Genomic DNA, 17726 nt, shown 5'->3' on the forward strand with positions numbered 1-17726 from the left:
GCTCCTTCGCCCTATGTATATACTGCATGCAATATGCATGTCTCGCGTCCTTTTCAATGCATTAACTTCATAAACTTCTATACTAAGAACAAATGTAAATGCCAGCCCTATTAAATTGACATGCAATTATTATTTTACATACTTAAGACTAGCTATTTTGAGATGAATAATGTATATAATGTCACTTTCAAGTTCTAATATTGATGATATGAAGGAAGATGTACATCTAAATGATTGTAGATTCACGGCATATATCCATTCCCTTTGCAATAACATGACTCAAATTCTAGTATAAGGAATTGAGAGATTATTTTCTACTTATTCATAGAATGGAACAATATATATATAATCCCTCTATTCACAGTAAGCGTAGTATTAGGACTTATTTTATTCAGAAATACACATTGTTTTATATTTTCGTCATTTTTTCAGTCTTATCCTTATCACATACTAATCTTTTTCAAGATTTATATTTCATACTTAATCATTTTCCCTTTGCATTCCCATAATTGCTACTCCGACAAAATTACGGAAAAAGTAGTTTAATTAATGCTATATAATTCATACTTATAATCAATATTGTTAGGATCGGGATTCTTGGATCGGATCGTAAGGGGGTGTATAATCGGATCGTAGAATCGGAAGATTCTATATTAAATCAATAACATTGTATTCTTGTTTACTTAAAGAATATGTCATATATTACTCATTTATAAGTTTATTAACAAATAACACTCCATGAATCATCACATGATTCATATTATCATCGATAATGTTAAATTTATTCTTAGTTATATCGATATAAAATCCAATCCTTTTGTAAACTTAATATGAAATATGAAATTTTAAGCTTCATTAATTTTAAAGATAAGATATAACTTGAATTTTAAGAATAAAAATTCCTATTATAGACAATTTCTAATGTTTACAATGATGTATTTCACATAATACTAACCAACTACTTACGTTGCAATATATAATATTCATTTAATATTAAAACAAGTTATCATATTTGACCGTAAACAATATCATGTAAGACCATTTTAAAAGAAAACACTAGTCTATAAGAATATAAATTACTTTAAGAATTCTAATTTATGCTAATTATAAATATGCTGATGTAAATATTTTTCTTATGTAATAACAAACTATAGTTATAGAATTTAAAGTATAAATAATATATGATATTAATATGGTACAAAAATAATAATATATTGTGTTCCAAGTATCATATTCAAATATGATAACAAGAGATCTTTAATATTTTGTTATTTTTAAAATTAGTTTTTAAAATAGGTTATTAGGCTAATTTATTGACTTTTATGATCTAAACTGATGAGAAAATGGTACCAAATTAACTTACAAATTTAAATTTTAAGAAGGTTTAACAAATAAAGTAATTTCGGCAGGATCTTACGATTCGAGGTAGGATTTTACGATTATGCGATTCTAACGGTTCTATCACATACAACTATTTCCATGCAATTTGATCATTTTGCATGTTTTGGATCATAGAATCGTACGATTCTACGACTTGAATCACGATTTTACCAACACCGCTTATGATAGTAATTTAATAAGAGTAAAATGATTTGAAATTTGATTACAGTAATTCAGAAGAAAATTGATAAAAACGATATCTAGTTGTGAACAAAAGGTGTATATCTATAAGTTCATTTTTATTGTTGTAAGAGGTGGATCATAGATATTACTATTATTTATAGATATAGATATACTTAAAGATTTTTTCATTTTAGAATATATTAAAATATTAAGCTACAAATTATGTTGAGATTTAAATTTTGAATTTCTATCAATAATTGACATAAAGTATAAGTTTTAAGGAATTTAGAATTTCGAGAAAATATTGTGGTAGATAAAAGATAGTAACAACTAATCTTTAACAGTGATGTCTGACATGCTCACATGATGATGCGTTACCATTTATTGCAAATAATTGCGATGATTTCCGAGGGAAAAGAACACTCATTCAAATTTCAAGATTACTCAGTCATTCTTAAATTATCCCGCTTCAAAATTGTTATAATTATGAATAAACAATCAAGCAAATAAACAGTCAGTAATATTGTTAATGTCAAATCCTTTATAGTCTAGTGGTGAGAATTTTTCTCTCTTATCATATGTCGGGTGTTTATCCATATGTCGGGTGTTCATCTTAGAGAATAACATCTCATTTTTTGTCGTGTCCGTCATATCGATTGAACATTGAGTTTCACAAGAAAAAATATTTGGTGGACTAGAAATGCATATATAATTCGGGATTTCTTGTGATAAGACTAAAACTATTGTATTGTGACTTATGTCGAACCATGTGGAGGTAGAAGAGCAAATTGGATGATCATATCATGGTCCCTACTTGATTTTTACTAGACAATTGCAGGCCGAACCATTAAAGGTGAACCAAAGTAGCAATCCTAGCCTCGCAGGGCAACAAATATAGGAAGATTTGACACATTAATGAATTATTAACAATTAGTATTCAATAGTACAAGTAAATAGCAACACTAGCATATGAACAAGCAAATTCATATCGCATCACTATTGTTAGGATCATCCCCATCTAGTATGTACCTTAATTCTAATAGGCATCATGATGATCTCGACTTGATTTTTTGTTAGTTAGGTTGACGTAATTAAAATTCTCGTCTACATGATGTTAAAATTATTGATTAAGATTATTTTTTCTAATGAACTTAGGAATCTTGAAAAACTCTTTTTTAACATAAGTTAGATTATAAATAGTATATATGAATTGTTCAAAATCTCGTACTTAAAGCATAAGTAAACAGATTCATCAATCTATTACAAATTCACTAGAAATTTTATCTAAATGATTCTATCAAATATAATGATACATAAAAATTTCATAAGTTTAATATCAAGATCCGTTTGGCAAGCCCTATTTATTTAAGGTCTTTTTAAAAATAAATACTTATCTTGTTTTCGATAAATGTCTAACAAAATTAATTTTAATCTCTTTTTCATACTATACAATTTTTTAAATGCACGAACTTTTATAAAACTACTTATTTAACTAAATGCACTTTTAAATAAAAATATCCTTATAATAATAAATCTCTTTATAAGTACATCTACCAAACAAATCATAAATCGACCAATATTTTTGTAGTAAATTTAATTTCACGAGACAAGTCACTCCGTCTCGCCCCTACGAGCCCCTGGATAGGATGGGCATACCCGTACAACGTGAGATAGAGATATGTGTATCTTGACTATTAAATAATTTATTAGCAAAAATGTACTAGGAGTTTGTTTGGTAGTTGTATTTATAAAGATATTTTTTTATTTATAAAAGGTGTTTGTTTAAAAGTGTGTTTGGTTAAAAGTGTATTTTTTATAAAAAAATACATTTTAAAAAAATACATTTTCTGAAAAAATAGAGTATGAAAAAAATACAAAACTTAAACTATTACACGTTTATCGAAAACAAGATAAATATTTATTTAAAAAAATATATCTATAAATAGTAAGTATTACTTACTTAACATGGCCTAGGTTGGTTGTTATTGTTATATAAAATTTGTCCAATAATTTGAATTTTCTTATTTTCTTTATAAAAATAAAAACACCTCAAATTACAACGTCTCGTCGAACTCTAAATCATCAGCCCAATATATAAAGAGAAAATCCAAAATGTGTAATACGATCAACTACTTGATTGCATATATATCAAAACTATAACTTGAATTTCTCTACTACTTTTAAGTAACTAATATAGGTTTTTTTTTTTGAAAGGAAGGAGTAACTAATATAGTATGTTGTTTTTTTTTTCTTTTCCTTTTTAATTGCCTTATCTTTTTCTATATAGTGAAGGGTTGTGGCCTGTGGGCCAATCCCGCCGTTATAACGGCCATAAATTAGACGCCGGCCCCATTCAAAGTTTCCTTCTCAAAATAATTAACGGCGTCAGGGGTAGTGACGGCTACGTTATAAATACATATTTCAAGCTTAATTGGTTAGTATATTTTTCCCCACCCCGTTTTAAGCTCTGTGTCAAGTGCCTGCTTTCTTCTTCAGAAACTCCCTGATCTCCCTCTCTCTCTTCTCTCTGCGTTGAGTTTGAGTTTGAGTTTCTGCTTCTGTTTGTTTCGAAAATTCGTAGCGTAAAGCAGAAGTCTAGGGATAGAAATCGATCGAGGAAGAAATCTAAACAAATTTAGATAGATTTGATTACATCGCTGCTTGATCTAATGGGGAAGAAAGAGCAGCAGCAAAAAAATCAACCGCAGAAGATGATCAAAGAGAAGAGAGAGAAAGTCGAGTCCGTACTTGCTCATCTGAGAAAGCAAGCTCCTCTCACTCTCAAACAAGTAATCTGTCAAGCTTTTTCTCTTGTTTTTATATGCTTCATCTGTTTTCCAACAATCCGTTTTCAAGTTCTGCTGAATTTCTTTTTCTAACTTGTGGATTTCTGCGCTGATCGCGAACAGGAGAAGTTTTGTAACACCGCCTGCGTGGAGAGATTTCTTAAAACGAAAGGAGATAGTTCGAAGAAGGCGGCGAAGCAGCTTAGATCTTGCCTTTCCTGGAGAGACTCTATCGGAACTGGTAAATAACAATTTTCCTCTGTTTTTTTTATCTGATTGAAATTAATGATTTAATCAATTTCTCTAACACTTTTGCTTCTGGAAAACGAAGAAAATCTGATCGCCGACGAGTTCTCAGGTGAACTAGCGGACGGTCTGGCTTATGTAGCTGGCCATGACGACGATTCCAGACCTGTTTTGGTAATCAAATTCTTATTTGTTCTTTTCTGCAATAATAACTCTTACAAAACCAGATCGATATTTACACCATTATTGTCATTGTGCTGCAGGTTTTCCGGATTAAGCAAGATTACCAGAAGTTCCATTCGCAGAAACTGTAAGTTCTACACTGTCCTCCCACCAACCACGCAGATCATTTACTATTTTTCCAGCCAATTCATTTCGTAGAAATAGTAAGGTTGTTGTACTTAATTTGCTAATAAATGGATCTAATCGTAATCAATAAATTTGCTCCTGAAGATTTACTCGATTGCTGGCGTTCACTCTGGAAGTCGCAGTACAAACAATGCCTCGAAATGTGGAACAGTTCGTTCTTCTCTTTGATGCTAGTAAGTCAATCTTTTCTGTTTGTTAATTTGATTTAATACCGTAAACGCCCTAAACTTACGAGTGTTTTCCGGCTCCCGCTCGGATTATCTTTTGAAAAAACAAGGGCAATATTGTCAACACTGTAACAACCACGGAACAAACCCCCATGAAAAGCCTGTACGTGGAGGATTACTAGTATAAACTGCAGCTTTTGCTTTTTTGAGTTCATTATTCTTCATGACGAAATTTCCAATCATCTTTTGTTTGAATTTTTTTTGTTTCTTGGACTTTTTATCCTGTGAGCTTGCTTTACTGGTTTGTAGATTTGTGTATTTACTGAGAACTCCATTTGTTTATTGGGTTTAATCTAATATCTAATCAAAAAGCTGAAAATTCAAAAATGCAAATAAGTGTAAAGAGATGGTAGAATGTGTTGGTAACTGAGAAAAGGAAATCACGGCGTGGTTTATCATACTCGCCATTTCCAACCTCTACTTCTGATCACTCATGGCTTTTTTTATTATCAGAATCTGTTCTTTAAAAAAACAACAGTATAGAAGAATGAGAATGACACTGAGAGTGTAGATTGAAGCACAATGCTGTCTTAACACCGGCAAATTTTACTGTACTTTTCTGACAAAACTGCTCTTGTTTACTTCCTTCATCGGTCCCCATCTAGTGGTGGCCATGGTGGACTTCTGGTGGTCAGAATTGTGCTAGTGTTTGTTTGAACATACAGTTTTTGTTGAGTTTGTGATTAACTCATTAATCATATTTATGCTTGTAATAGGCTATTATAGATCGGCTTCAGCTTTCATGAACATGTTACTAGCAACACTTAAGATCGTCTCAGAGTATTACCCAGGGCGGCTCCATAAGGCGTTTGTGATTGACCCACCGTCTCTTTTTACTTACCTTTGGAAGGTATGTATATTTTGATGCTCATATTAATATTTAAATATCAACAGAATAAACCATTAATTTTATTATTTGAGTAACTAAAATTTCAAATTTCTACTTTTGGTCACATGGACCATAGTGTGAGATTTCAAACTCCCAGTTTCAGTTATAATGCTCTAATCATCATCGTTCAAAAGCCTCAGCAACGGACGGGATATAAGCACGTCATCATTGACTCTTTGACTTGTAATTGATTGATATTTTTTTCCATTGGTTAGGGGGTGCGTCCATTTGTGGACTTGTCCAGCGTAACTACGGTGGTCTCCTCAACAGACTACGATGACCCGTTAGATTTCAGCGACCTCTCTATCCCATCATCCTACCCATCTCGCGCCACGTCCCTCCGATTCGACACGTCATCCATCGCGAACTCATCAACGGCTAAGATTGGTCCGTCCGCATCATCCCGATTCGCCTTCACCGTATCCCACCACTTCGACTCCGTGAAGCCGTGGTACCTAAGCCTGTCGGATTCCACCTCATCATCTAAAGTGGGGCCAACTTCAAGCCTGGGCCCCGCACTGATCTCACCAGTCAACGCCCGTTCCTTCTCTTTTGCCTCACCGGTTGACCGTACTCCACGTGGCATGTTACACCTCAAGACCCCTGGGCCCCGCCGACAGGCTGGCGAGAAAAAGCTTCATCCCGTCGACTCCATGCCGCAGAAATCTTACAACGCTGATGTGGCTAATGTTAAGGCTCCGAGAACTCCTAAGCCATCGTTCTTCCAGTCGCCGGCGGCGTTTTTCCGACGCGGCGCCGGCGAATCCTCCGGCGACGGCGTTTCGGTGGCCGGGAGTCACGTGAGCAAAGGGGAGAGGTCACGTGAGGCGTTTGGTGCGTACATGAGATTCTACCGCCGCCCGTACGACGAGATGGTATACAGGTCGAAGATGAAGCCGCCTCTTGGCGGTCTTATTTCCATCGTGGCGCCACATCAGCAGCTGAGAAGGCGCCACATGTCAGTCTCTCAACGGTTCTGAGAAGATCAAAGAAGTAGTACATATATCTTACATTACCTTACCGTTTCTAGAAAAGAAATTAATCAAGTTTTAGCTTGATAAGTTATATATTATATTTTACTGATTGATTTTAATTAATTGATTAAGCAATTAATCAATTAACTTTGAGTGCAAGGTGGGGCTTAATAACTAATTACTTCTGTGTCGTTTGTACTGTTGAGATCATTGTTTTTGTTATAATATTATTTTGTAAATTGCTACTGTGGTTAGTGAAGGTTTTTTATTGTAGAAAGTGGGGAGACGACGTGCAAAATGGGATGTGAAATAGTGTGCAAGTCAACAACGAAAAAGTAAAGTGTGATGGGAGAAAGAATAGGTTGGTCTATACGGTGAACATTTTTGTCATTTGAAATTCCAAGATGTTGTCGCAATTAATTGGAACCAAATATACTTAGAAATAAGGTTAGGTGAGTGGTTTAGTCCGAGTAACTTCAAGTTCCAACATTAAAAATATAATAGTTAGATCTTATTTGTAGTTTCGTCTTAGAGATTGGGTTAGACAATTAGGTCAATGAACATTTTAAGATGGTCAGGGTGTGTGGATTTTAGATTATGATTATCAAAATATCATGTAATAAATATTTTAAACAAGATAATCTTTATGGAGTTCAGATTTGAAGTCGACTTCCAACTTTCAAGTTATGCATCAACCTTAAAAGAGCATTACTAGTTTGTTTTTTAGTTTGCTTATGATTTGAGTGTTGTTTTAGTCGGTAGATATACTCACTTATTCGGGCTCAATTTGATGGTTTGTCAATGTCATTCTTTCACTGATTATATGATCACACTTGGAGATTTTACAATTTTGATGTCTTAATAAAAAACATGGAATCTCTCTCATCAAATGAAGTGAAACACTGAACTGTTTTTTCTTAATAAGCGATACAAATGAATTTTTATACCGGAATTTCTAAATTATTAGAGTGGATAATCTTTACAAAATCCAGCACCCTTCTCAATGTCAGCTGTAATGCTGGAACTCTAGAGATACAGAACCTATTGTTCTGGAATTCAGTAATTAGATCTACATCTTCATCATTCCAGGAGCTTTTAGTGATGAAGTCAGGTGCTGCATTTGCTTCTCTTTTAATAAGCGATGGTTTGAACTCCAGGAAGCTATCTAAGATCTCAGCTGTGTCTTTTATGATGTTGGCAATGTCCCAGGAAACCTTCCATGTTCTACGAATAGAATGAATAACTGATGTGTTGTCTCCTTCAATGACCACTTTCCGCAACCCCAAAGCATGGGTCGTCCTAACACCAACCAAAGCAGCGAGGGCTTCCACTTGGAGTGGAGTCGAAACATTAACTGAGTTCTGGTGAGCGGAGATAATATTTCCAGTAGAGTTTCTAGTAATGTAACCAATAAAGCTACCAGAGGAGTTTACGACTCTGTCAAAGTTGATCTTGATCCAATCGTCATTGGGAGTTGACCATCCTTAAGTACGAGCTGGATTTCGATACCTAGAAGGGGACGAGGAAGCAACAACACGACTCCTGAATGACCCTTTTTTTCTGTTGTTGGGTCTCCACATTGAGAATTGCGAAAGAGCTCTAGCAATAGCTTTTTCATGGGACTCCGGGTATTTATAATCTTCCTTACGTAACACAAATTTATTCCGAGTGAACCATATGTTCCACCAAAGGAAAAGTGCAAGGTTATAGTTCTTATTTGAATTCTGAAAAATGTAAAGAGATTGTAAGAAATCTTGGTCATTTGAGAAATTGAAAGAGTATCCAAGGCGATCCGCTAAGATAGAGAACGTTGTGATGGTAAAGTTACATTGAAAAAATAGATGGGTGGTATTCTCATTGAGTTAATTGCATAGCTGGCAGGTGTCAGGGACTTTGTGGTAATAATGATTGATTTGATCCATCGTTGGAAGATTATTTGAATACGCTTTCCATAAGAAGAGTTTGATTTTCAGAGGAATATCTAACGCCCAAATCTTATCATCCAAAGGAGTGTTAGATCGCGCTCTCAAGGAATCAAATGCTTGTTTAGAAGAAAAGTTACCAGAGTGACTTGGGAACCAGATTAGGGTACCTGGGATAGATGTGCAGGGGATATAAATTTTTGCTATATAGGAAACTACTTGCTCAGGAAGAATTTGTCTTAGGGAGTTTGAGATTTCATTGTCTAGAATTAGTAATAAAATCATTAACTTTGATATTCACCAGATTCGGGTTAAAATGATTTTTCATATTGATATTAAGGATCCATCAATCACAGTTCAAACTAATGAACAAAATTTAAAACCGGACCCTCGCAAAAACTCTCCCTTTCTCTTCCGGTCCTCTCACCATATCAAGAACCCTAATCCTATAATCTCTCTCGCCCTATCGTCGATAGGTCTACTAATCGCATAGCTAGATATGTTTCTGGTGTGGGGTTTTCCTCTCTCCATCGATTGAGCCAATCTCTGTGAGAAGTATCGAATCTGAGATTCGTTTCCTGTCTGAACCCTATATGTATATTAAAAAAGGGGTGGTCTAGGGGGGGGGGGGGGTTCTGATCCATCTGTTCTTCGGATCTCACCGACCCCTACTACCACCTCCTTGGCTGCGCGGAGTCCGGAGTCTCTTGAGATTTACCTACTATATGAGTATACCCAGCTATAAGCATGATTGTGCTATATTTGCTCCCTTGGAGGAGCAGTGTTTTTCCCCTGATTTCCGGCGTCTGTCTGTGATGTCGATGGAGGGAGTATTTCTGCTCTCTGATCTCTCTCCGTCTAATAGTACTTGTTTTTATCAAACGCAGGCTCTGCTGCATTGGGAGGGGGAGGGCTACTGCTGCCGTCCTATCTCTGTTTACCAAATCAAAAATAGGAACCAAGGTAACAAAATCACCTCTCCTCTCTGTAACCGATGTGATCTGTTGAGATCTTGCTCGCTTTTTTGGGGTCTGACTTCTAAAATATTTTACTGGAATTATAAGGGTTACACGAATAAAATAAGTCATTTTGAGTATCAACTGGTTGATATAAATATCAGTGTATACAAACCATGGAAACTCACTAATCTCACTCTTTTCTTGTTTTTGTGTGAGATTTTCCTCGTCCCTGTCAACTACTAGAGGAGCTGTTGTGCGATTGAAGTGGGAATCATGAGTGGGGAAGAAAAGGGAAAGGAAAAACTGGTTGGAAAGAGTTCAGGTATCCTCCTTTCTGATCATGCTAGACTCAATATGAACACTGCTAAAGAGGAAATGGAAAGAAAAAAGAGGAACAAATCTCAAACTATTCCAAATACAAACTCTCCTTTGAGTGGTTCTACTCAAAGTAACAAATCGCCAACAATTCAAACACAAACTTTTCTTTGAGTGGAAATGTTCAAAGTTTCAAAGCAAGAAGGGGGGGGGGGCTGGTTCTTCTTTTTTCGATCCCACGAAAATGTTTAAAAACTGGCTGCTTCAAGGGAAAATGGGAGGAAAAGGAAAATGCTCACCCTTGTGGGGTTCCTTGTGGGTGATCCCAAGGAATTCCCAAGATTATTTGCTAAAATGAGATTCGAATGTAAACCTATCAAAGGAACAATAATGTTTTCTATTTTAAAAAAAGGGTGGTTTGAGATAGCCTTCTCAAACCAGATGGATTATGAACTGGTTTGGAAAAATAGACCCTATCACTTTTTCAGCCAATTGCTTTTATTGAAACAATGGTACCCGGGCTTTGATCCTACCACAAAATCTATTTCCAAACTTGACTTATGGACTAGGCTCCACTATCTCCCGGAGGAATTTGCGAATGCGGACGCCCTCGAGACTATTATCGAGGGTTGTCACATTGGTAAATTCCTCAAGATGGACCCCACACACAATAGTGAGCGTTGGAACATGTTTACAAGATTTTGCATTAACACCGATATCGAGAAATCGTTTGGAAAAATCATCATTGTTCCGGATGAGCATTTCAACCAAATCAAACTCTCGCTTTGGTTTGATGACTTTTCTGCGGGTTGTGGGGCCTGTGGCAAGTTATCTCATGTCTTCAAGGATTGTCCGAATAAAAGTGGATCTATCCTGATGCTTAACCTCAAAGGCAAAAAACCTTCTTCCAAATCTATGGAAGGAGGTGGGGAATCTTCGGAGACGGGTAATTGGAAAATGATGGGCAAAAACAATAAGACCATTGATCCTAAATCAAAGCCTATTTACCCGAGCAATAATCTGTATTCTTCGGGACGTGGTGGCATCAGTACCACGTACGAATCCGAGGACTCCGACGAAATTAGTCAGTTCATTTTAAATGAGGGTGAATTTGTGGAGGCCCCATCTCTTATCGCCGTTTCTGGTGCGGTTATCCCCTGGCTAACAAATCATTACAATATAAACATGTCTTATGGACTAGTTGGCACATTTTATGACTTCTGTTGCCTAATCCTCTCTGTTTGTTACTTAGCAGATGGTATCCTCTTGGATGGGAATAAAGAAGAAGAAATGAGAAAGAAAAAGGGAAGGCTACTGGTATCTAGAGATGGAAGTTTCTGAACCGGAACCGGCGGTTCCGGAACCGGCCCCGGTTCCATGGAACCGTGGGGTCCCCGGTCCCGGTCCCGGTTCCACATTTCCCCGGAACCGGAACCGCCGGTTCCGTTCAGAAAATTAACACAATTTTTTAAATTAAATTGAGAATATTTTGTTGAATTAAATAAAATTATTTAAGATATTTAACTTTGATTTTAAACTTATAAATCAATTTATTTAACTTGTATTTAAATTTGTATTAACTTTATGAAGTTATAAGTTGTAAGTTTTATATATTCTTTATGAAGTTATACTTATATAAGTTATAATGTTATAAAGTTGTAAGCTTATATATTTAATTTTATATATTTAAGTTTGTTTTGAATTAATTTAGTAATATATTTAACTTTAAAAACACAAAAAGTTATAAGTTGTAAGTTTTATATTGTTTATATGTACTTTTCAAAATATTGTGTGAAATTACAATAAAAAGTTACTTAAGTTTATTTTGATGTTAAAAAAATAATGTTTGAATTTATATTTGACTATATAAAAAATATGAATTTAACTTTGAAGTAAGTTTTACTTTTACTTTGAATTAAAGTTTTAAAACTCCTTTGGAACATATCGGGTCCGACCAACCTCACCGCATGCGTGTTGTGCGAATTCAGATTGGAAAGAAACCCATTTTATTCCGGAGTACGATTACGAGTGAGTTTCCAAGTTGTACTTCTCATCGTAAGTTTGTCGATTAAATGTAAAAAAAAAATATAAAAAATTGGGGGCTTGCACTTAATATTTACTTACTTATTAAGTTGCCTACGTATCCTCTCGGGTCCATTAGAGGAATCAAAGCCCACGTAGTTCTCTTACCTCTTAACGTTTGGACCCGCTTACCTACGTGTTGGTGCCGGATGAGGAGGCGTTCCCACCATCGGAAGAATCGGTGCGCATAGTTGTTGAATCTCCAACCCATTCGTTGGTGGAGTAATCACTGTTGTCGATGTTAGCTTGATTTCTTGCAATGGCCTTCTTCCAATCGCAAATGCACACTTGCGCCTCTAATGACTCCGGAGCTAATCGACTTCTCTTCTCGTTGAGGATGTGGCCTCCTTGACTAAAGGCTTGTTCTACCGCCACCGTTGAAGGGGGGACCGCAAGTACTTGACTCGCTATCTTGTACATTGTTGGGAAAGCGCTCCTATGCTTGACCCACCAACCCAAAACATCTAGATCTTGAATGTTAGCAAATTGAAATTCCGTGTTATAATATAAGTCGATTTCCGCACTTGAAACCGTAGACCTTGGACGTTTTTCAAAAAATTTAGCTTTAAAGTTACGCAAAGATGATGTACCACTAGAACTAGAAGGATGAGTAGGAGTGGGAGGTACCGATGATGATGAGCCCTCCACGAAATGAGAGAATAAAGACTCAACATTATCTCTAGTCTTAGAGACTATATCGGATACGTACCCATCGAAATCTAATATTCCACCAACACATAAATAATAGTTCTCTAACAAAGACCTTAAACCTCCTAATTTAAACCTAGGATCCATAACACAAGCAACAAGAAAAATATCGGGGATCTCACTATAATAAATTAACCATTTGCGTTTCATTTCCGAGACGGCATAAAGTAGTGTGGGGATTTCGGCCGCCTCGGTCAACGCAACCATTACATTATTAGCTTCTATAACAGACTCATTAGCACTTGGTCTATATACATTACCAAATGTAAGAGTAGCATCGTTAAAACATTTTAAAAACATTGCAATTTTGGAAGATGAATACCAATCGTCATCGTTGAAATAATCCGACTCCGGAATGTATTGACTCGCAAAAGACGTTAAAACGTCCTTGTAGTTAACACATTCGCAAAGTAATTTGTAAGTGGAGTTCCACCGAGTACCAACGTCTTTTGAAAAACGTTTGGGTGGAACTCCATTGTCTTCACAAAATTTCATCCAATCCTTTGTAACCTTACTACGGTTCCAAATATATCAGACTATGTTTTTATGGGTTCAATATGGTGTTTCATAGCTAATAAACCATCTTGAACACACAAATTTAAAACATGACAAGCACATCGAACATGAAAAAATTTACCGCCAAAAAGAGGTTGACAAGTAATTGACAAATCTCTCAAAGATGCGGTGTTGGCCGATGCATTGTCAAATCAATAGAAAAAACTCTATTGAGAAGTCGGTATTCCTCTAAAACTAGACGAATCATTTTAGCAATGTTTACGGCGGTGTGAGACTCGTTAAATTGTCTAAACGCTAAAACACGCTTTTGCATGGAAAAGTTCGAATCAAGAAAATGACATGTAATACCCATGTAAGAATTAATTTGTTGATGATCATTCCATATATCACTACATATAGAAACATTTAAATCATTGTTTGCAAAATAACTAACTAATTCGGCTTTACGATTCCTATAACACCTAATAATGTTTTTCTTGTTTGTTTTTCTTCCTATCTTTTTATATGAAGGTTGTACGACGCTCATAATTTCATTAAATCCTAGATTCTCACTAAATTGAAATGCTAAATGATCAACACATGTGGCTTCGGCAATTGTGTTACTAACTAATTCATGATTATAAATGTAGAGAGGGTTGGAAGAAGATGCAAACCCTTGCGAAATTTGTGTTTGCCCTCGTAGCATTCCGAGCTTATCGACGTGCTTTGTCCTCATGTGTTTAGTTAGTGTCCCGTATCCACTGCCAAGTTTCCATACATATCGCACCGGACGATGCCTGCAAAAAACTTCAATTTTACCGTTAGTAATCGTCGTTCCTTTAGTAAAATGCTTAGTAAAAATTTCAGATTTAAGTACGGCTTGTGAGGTTGTTGTAGGTGTTGACGATGGTGTACCATCATCATCACCAACAATATCCTCATTCGGTGCAATGTTATCGAGATTCTCACTCTCTTGAGTGCTAATATCGTTAACATTTGGGGTTGCCATAATCAAGTAATGATATGTATAAAACAATATCAAGAACAATATAAGAACAAATAAAAAAGTGCAAGAATATGGAAAGGAGAGATGGAGAGATGATGGAGATAAGAGATTTCTTGAATGCTTGAGAGTAGATTATAGAGAGAGAAGAGAGATGGTTTGATTGTGTGATTTGGAGTAGAGTGTTCAGGGGTATTTATAGGAATTAATTATATTTTTTTTTTTAAAAAAACATTCAAAATTGGGCAAATTGGGCAAATGGGCTAGAAAACTAGCCGTTGAACCGCCGGTTCGAACCGGCGGTTCGTCCTAACGGCTAGTTTTCTAGCCGTTGGAGACCGGTTTGGGCGTTGGAACCGGCTAGTTTTTAAAAAAACTAGCCGTTGTGAGTGGAACCGCCGGTTCGAACCGGCGGTTCCAACGGCTAGTTTTTTAAAAACTAGCCGTTTTAAGCTTCCAAAAATAAAATAAAAATAAAAATTATAAATATTAAATATGATTTATAGCCGTTTGGGGGTAAAAAAAAACATTTTTTTGCCTCTATAAATACTAATTCACCCATTCTCATTCTTCACATCATCTACCATTCTTCAAAAATCATATTCCATTACAAGAATCCCATTCTCTCTAATTTTTGTTGCTAATGGATCGTGACCGAGAGGAGTCTTTACAACGTCGAGCTGGGATTAGCCGTCGTCTTTTCGAAGTACATTACACTAGGGGTAACCCAAATGAGTGTCGAAGAGCGGGATTTGTAAAACTTTCTTGTAATCATTGTCCGTGCACGTTTGGATGGCATCTCGGTGGCGGATACGGAACGTTAATAAAGCATTTAAAGGTCCGCCACAATGACGAGTGGGAATCAACAATGCTAGGAGTACTGCCACCCCCGCCACCGCCGGCCGAGCCCGAGGCCGAGGGCGCCGCCGCCGACGAGGAGGAGGAGAACGAGGGGGCGCCGCCAGCTGAATCTGAATAATTGCATATTTGCATTTTAATATTTGCATTTTAATATTTGCATTTCAATATTTGCATTTCAATATTATTGTACTTGTTTTAAAATTTAATAAATTATATTTGCATTTTAATATTGTTTTTTCCATATTATTATTATTGTTTTGGCTTGTATGAAATTATTAATTATTATTGAAATCATAATATAAAAACAACACAATAATATTATTATTAATTTTTATTCAAATGAATCAAAACTAGTACACAACAATTTAAGAATCGAAACATTAAAAATAGTTTTAAAAATAAAAATACTTTTTTGTTAAAAAAATTGGGGCGGGGCCGGTTCGGAACCGGAACCGGTGGAACCGCCGGTTCCGGAACCGGGGGACCGGGGGTTTACCCCTGTACCCGGTTCCGGTTCCTACTTCTCAGGAACCGGGAACCGCCGGTTCCGGAACCGGCCTACCTCTACTGGTATCTCCCTAAACTTTGCTTTAAATTATGGTGTCAATTTCTTTGGCTCCTGGGTATGGACTGATTGTTGTGACCAAATGATAATTGTTAAATTTCTTTATTACTCCACTTTCTTTCATTGGTGTGTTTCTAAACCTTACTGTGCAAACTGTGGATTAAGTGTACCTTGTTCCTGTTTCTTAGCTACTGCTTTCCGCTTTGTGATGCAACTCTTAGCTACAAAGAACGGTCTGCTGAAAGCACCTTGATCAAAGGTATGGATTTTACTATATCCAAATGGAAAAATCTATTTTTAGGAATATGTGCTATGTATTTAAGGTACTTGGAATCTTGGCGGTTTGCTGTTTTTGTATGTGAAGGGCAGGGATCTGCTGATGTGCCTCGGGGCGGTCCCGAACCTACCAATCGATCGGACGAACCTCATACCAATATTGCTCTAGATGAAGTCACGACTCAAGAACTTTGTTTGAAAGCAGCGGATGAATATAATGAAGACATAGACGAAGTTGAATTTGAGGACAACGAATTTGATGATATGATGATGGACGACCTCTTGGACATCGACGGCTGTGAATTTTCGGGAGAAATGGACTTCGGGGCCGGCAATGTGCCGCTGCTTCTTGACACTAACACTCTGTTTTCTGATAAGGACCTCGAGGACTTCATCAATGGTAACCAAGGAGGCGAATGTGAAGAGGAAAAGAACCGTGAGCTCTCGACTCACCAAACTGAGCAATCGACTAACTCTGCGGCCTCGGTTCGGGTCAAATTGGGTAATCTTGAAGTGAATAAGGATAGCCCTACTAAATCAACTTCAAGCAAGAGGAAAATGATGTACGGAATGGATGATACTGCTTCGTCCTTGGTGATGGAGAGCAAGAGGAACAAGAAGTAAACTCCCTGTGTACCTATGATTAGTAAAGGAAATCGGCTTTTGTCCGGGAGACGTGGTAGTCTTCCCTTATCTTCTATGATTACAAGGTCTAAGTTTAAATCGTCCGGGTCCTATATTATTACTATCAGGAACAATATATATGATTATCCGATTTCCAAGACTAATCGTTAGTTTTGTAAAAAGTTTGGTTTGTATGATTATGGCCTTGTATGTCCCTTTGGTATTTCCAGTTTGTTTTTTGTGAACCATTGTATGAAGGAACGGATCATGGAAAACTTAATGGATCATGATGCTGGTATTGTTAATGAGAAGTTTAAGTGGGAAAATAACCTAGGTTTTGAACACTACTTTAGTAGGAAACAATTGCGAGATACAAACTCTTTCACTAAGTGGATAGATTTTATGGTTTCTAAAGACAAAACAATGGAGCCTAAGCTTAAACTTTAGCATATGGTTATTCCAAGTAAAAAAGTGGTAGTTTGGTTTCACTATTACATAAAATTATCAATTGGAAAAAAAACCCTAATAAATGTGTTTTAATGAAAATAGGTCTATGGAACTGTAGGGGTATTGGAAGGAAGAATTTTTGGGCGGAAATAGAGGCAATATGTAAGATTAATAGAATTAATATGTTAGCCTTGGTGGAAACTAAATCTTCTACGGGACCCACTAGGAATTATTGGCGCAAAGCGGGTTTTGATAATTGTCATGTGGTTCCCTCGATGGGGTTTGCGGGCGGAATATGTTATTTATGGAAAGGATATCAGTTAGTTGATGAGTTATGCGAGATCGTCGCTTCTTTTAACAGGTTTATCGCAATGAAGATAAAAATTTTAAGCCAAAATATCAGCTTCATAATTAT

At 36.2% G+C, this 17726-nt stretch overlaps 1 protein-coding gene across 1 annotated transcript; it reads left to right on the forward strand.

Moving 5' to 3' along the window:
- The first annotated feature begins 4232 nt into the window (after nucleotides 1–4232).
- LOC141247749 (uncharacterized) lies at nucleotides 4233–7060 on the forward strand. Its single transcript, XM_073669264.1, has 7 exons — nucleotides 4233–4352; nucleotides 4473–4590; nucleotides 4681–4769; nucleotides 4859–4905; nucleotides 5049–5137; nucleotides 5908–6041; nucleotides 6296–7060. Exons 1-7 carry the CDS (start codon nucleotides 4233–4235, stop codon nucleotides 7058–7060), a joined length of 1362 nt encoding a protein of 453 aa, XP_073525365.1.
- Nucleotides 7061–17726: the final 10666 nt, after the last annotated feature.

Source organism: Phyllobates terribilis, unplaced genomic scaffold (genome assembly GCF_046119375.1).
Source record: "Phyllobates terribilis strain yellow unplaced genomic scaffold, ASM4611937v1 Scaffold_3258__1_contigs__length_84514, whole genome shotgun sequence".
Taxonomy (NCBI): domain Eukaryota; kingdom Metazoa; phylum Chordata; class Amphibia; order Anura; family Dendrobatidae; genus Phyllobates; species Phyllobates terribilis.